Below are 3,821 nucleotides of genomic sequence, written 5' to 3' on the forward strand. Positions count from 1 at the left end.
GAGGTCTCCTCTCAGTCTCCTCTGCTCCAGCTGAACACACCAAGTGTCCTCAGTGTCCTCACACGGCTTCAAATCAAGGCCCTTCCCCATCCTCGTGGCCTCCTTTGGACACTCTCTAATGGCTCAATCCCTTCCTTCCATTCTGTCCCCCCAAACTACCCCAATGTTGAGGTGAGGCCATCCCAGGGCAGAGCAGAGCAGGACAATCCCCATGGATTTAAGGCTCAGAGTTATTCTCACCCCCTCCCTGTGTCTCATCTCCCCACCTTTTTTTTTGCATCTGAAAAAAGCCCCAAACCCAAATCAAGGCTAAAAAGGCTGGACAAAGTTGTTTCTTCCCCTCTTTTCAGTTCTGCTTTCCCTGTGCCCCGTCCCCACAGTTCTGTCCTTTCCTGTATCGCTTTAGTGACGCTCCCACTGATGGTCCTTTCTGTCCTCCCCTGCCCACAGCTGGCACGTTACACCAAGGAGGGGTTCCTGCACCTGGGTGCCCTGGGCACCACGACCCTGCTCCCGGACACCCGGTGCCTGGTGGATAACGGGAAGAGCCGCTTCCCGCAGCTCCTGGACTGCGACAAGGTCAAGAGCAGCCTCCACAAGCGCTGGAGTTTCATCCAGGTGTGTTCCAAGTCTGCTTCCCAAACCCTGGGCTGGGGCCCCACGTCTGACACGAGATGGTGTGGGACACCTGACCCCGTGGAACGGCAGGGGCCGGGTCCGAAGGCAGAGGGAAAAGGTGAAGAGGGACCAGGGGCAGGATTTGGGGTCCATTTCCAGCAGAAGTTTTCCTTTCTGATGCCATAAAGGTGGATCTAGTTACATCTGGTGGATGTGGCCTGCCCTGCCAATGACTCCCAGATTCCTTGTGGGTAATCTCCATGAAAACACAGTATTCTTGTGCCAAGGCAGAGTGTAAATCATCTACATTGTACACAAGTGTCCCACCTTCCCAACACAGGGAATTTAAAGGTTCCAGATGTTCCTTGGGTGCTTTATGGATGCTCATTCCACTCCCATTATTTATTTTAGGAATTATTTTATTGTTGGAATTGCATTTCCACCCAGCTAGAGCCCAAGGACGTGTCTGCACCCCTGGGTGCCACCCTGATTTGCTTCACAGGCAACCCAAAGTCTTAATTTTTTTAATGCTTTCCCCCTATCCTTTAATTTTAATTTATTCCTTTCACTTCAGAACGGTGCCATCCTGAACAAGGGCACGGGGAGGTGCCTGGAAGTGGAGAACAAGGGAATGGCTGGAATCGATCTGATCCTCCGCAGCTGCACAGGACAAAGGTGGACAATTAAAAACTTCATCAAGTAAAGGCTGAAAGAGTCAGGGGAGTGTGACTCCAGCCACAGCTGACCTGGACTGATCCGACAGGACTCCTTTGGAAAGGATGGAATATCACAACAGAGCTTTATTCATGTTATCAGGAGAGGACATGGGGGCAATGGGCATCGCTGTCTTTCTTTTGTTGTGCTGAAGTGTCCCCCAGCTGACCCCAGCTGTGTGAAAGTGGGGCAGAACTGCTGGTTCCTTCTGCAGAGCACTGGGGAAGGTGCTGCTGGGACGACTGGGATGAGCTCCTGCAGCCCCGGGAGCGTCGTGCTGACAGGGAATTGTTGCTTTCCCAGACAACTCCAAGCCCTGCCAAAAGGGCTGGGTAGGTTCAGGGTCACCCACCCTGGATACACCTGCCTGCCAAGGGGGAAAATTTGGGTGCTTGTGAGAGGAAAATGGTCACCAGGCCCCAAAGGAGAGGAGGGTGAAGGACGTGCTGTCTTGCTGGGTCCTTGCTCTCTTTTCCCTTCCTTGCCCCTGCATCCAGCAGCCCCTTTCCTGAGTGCTGGAGGAACAAAACACACCCTTCATCCTCCAGCTCTTAATCCCAGATATCCTCAAACAAAATGCCACTGAATAAACCCACTGATCTCCCATTCCCCCCCTCCCTCACCCATGTGCTGAGCAGCACCAGTCCCTCCCATGGAGACCCCAAATTCCCCTTGGGAACGATGTGGGATGCCTGCCTACCCTTTGGGGACATCAGGAATGGTGGTCTCCCTAACTCTGCAGTGGTGTCCTCTTCCCTGTCCTGCCTTCTCCATGTGTCACCGTGGTCAAGGCCCTCCCCAGACTGTCCTTGTCCCTTTGAACCTTCCCAAGCTCTGGAAGGAGCAGAGAGGGAGGGCAAGAGACCAAAAAATGGCACTTTGGCTGAAATTCTTGACCTGCAAGTCACTTCAGGCTTGTTAATATGGTGGACTGGTCTCACAGTAATTTTGGCTGCCAACTCTTGGCTCCCAAACCCACCCAGCTGTCACAGGAGACCATTATTTGGGGCCCTGGTGTCTGGCTCACCTGGAAAAGGGAAACATGGTCCTGCACAATTGCTGCCCATGGATGGACACAGGCCTTGCCCAGCAGAGAGGAGAAGCCAGCCCTTCTCCTGTCCTTCTCACAGAATAATACTCTTTCTGGTTGCCCTCTGGCTAGGGTGCACTAAAATATATTAATATATGAGATGTATGTGTAAATATGGTTCCCAAAGATGGGATGTGCACAGAGTTGTTTGCTGCAGAGCACTCATGCCTGTCTTCCATTTGCATCAGGATGAAGCTACCTGGATGTTTAATGAGTTTAATTTTCAATGCCATGCAGCAGGTTTACAACTGATGTTTTAGTAATTTATTGAACAGAAGCAGATATATTTCATTGTTCCTTCTACAGCAACGTAGGACTGATTGTTCATTTAGGCTTTACAGGGCTCCCTCAAGCATTGGGGTTGTCCCTGATTTTTTCCCCTTGCCTTCCTTAATGAAGTAAAACCTCTTAGTTGTCCTGAACTGCAAAGTAGGGAGTCACTGTAGAATTTTGCTCTCCTTCTTCGCTGTTGCATCATCTCTCGTGTAATAAATCTCAGCCCTTACCAACCTGATATGATCACAAATCTTTAGATGCATGATATGTTTTCCCCCTTCCGTTTGTTGCTGCCTTCTAAGAAAAGCAATTTGCTGCTGAAGTGGACTCCAGGCAGGTCCGGGGGGTTGGTCAAACTGCTCAAAAGCCCTTTAATTGAGCAATCAGTTTGCTGTCAGTCACCAGCGGCAGCCACGTGTGGGTCAGAGGAGGGAAAAGCCTGAATGTTTCAGGATAAACAACAAAAAATATGGTAGAATTCCTAGTTCCCAGTCCAGCTCGAGTCCTGCCAGTGCCCAGGGCACCAGCAGATGGGCTTTGTCACATTTAATCTGGTGGGATGAGGTGCCACCCCCAGCCCTCCGGCTGTGCCGGCAGCACCACTGAACGTGTGGCTTCCCCTCGGCTCCCATCCCGGGCAGGAGCTGCTCCAGCTGCCAGGCAGGAGGGACAGGCTGTGTTTCGCTCTCTGGATTGTCCCCACAGCCCCTCTGGGATGTCCCTGTGTCCAGCAGCCCCCGGCAGAGCATCTCCCTGTGCCATCTGTGCCATCCCTGCACTCGGGGGCACAAGACGAGGATCCTGCTGTGCCATCTGTGCCATCCCTGCACTCGGGGGCACAAGACGAGGATCCTGCTGGTGATGAGCTCTTTGATTCTTTATTGAGGTTCATAGATGCCTTTCCTTCGTGCTCCATGTGGAAAACAACCCCCTGACTCTCCACAAGGAAGGGGAAGCTGGAAATGATCGCTCAGCCCCCCGCTGAGGTGTTTGCCCCTTGTCGCTGCTGTAATTGCAGCTTTCAACGACTGAGAAGAATCAGGAAAATCAGCACGAGCAAAATGAGGAATGAAAGTGAGAATTTAATCCGCTGTGTCCGTGTAAGTGAAATTCTGACACTGGT

At 51.9% G+C, this 3,821-nt stretch overlaps 1 protein-coding gene across 1 annotated transcript in view; it reads left to right on the top strand.

Moving 5' to 3' along the window:
* The window catches only part of GALNT17 (polypeptide N-acetylgalactosaminyltransferase 17), a 214,314-nt gene extending 211,378 nt beyond the window's left edge, over positions 1-2,936 (top strand). Inside the window, exons 10-11 of the mRNA XM_029961230.1 lie at positions 351-618; positions 1,193-2,936. Coding sequence (XP_029817090.1) covers positions 351-618; positions 1,193-1,321 — 397 coding nt within the window. The 3' untranslated portion in view covers positions 1,322-2,936. The remainder of the gene's footprint in view (positions 1-350; positions 619-1,192) is intronic.
* The last annotated feature ends 885 nt before the right edge of the window (positions 2,937-3,821 follow it).

Source organism: Manacus vitellinus, unplaced genomic scaffold (genome assembly GCF_001715985.3).
Source record: "Manacus vitellinus isolate BGI_N305 unplaced genomic scaffold, ASM171598v3 scaffold_32_pilon, whole genome shotgun sequence".
NCBI lineage: Eukaryota > Metazoa > Chordata > Aves > Passeriformes > Pipridae > Manacus > Manacus vitellinus.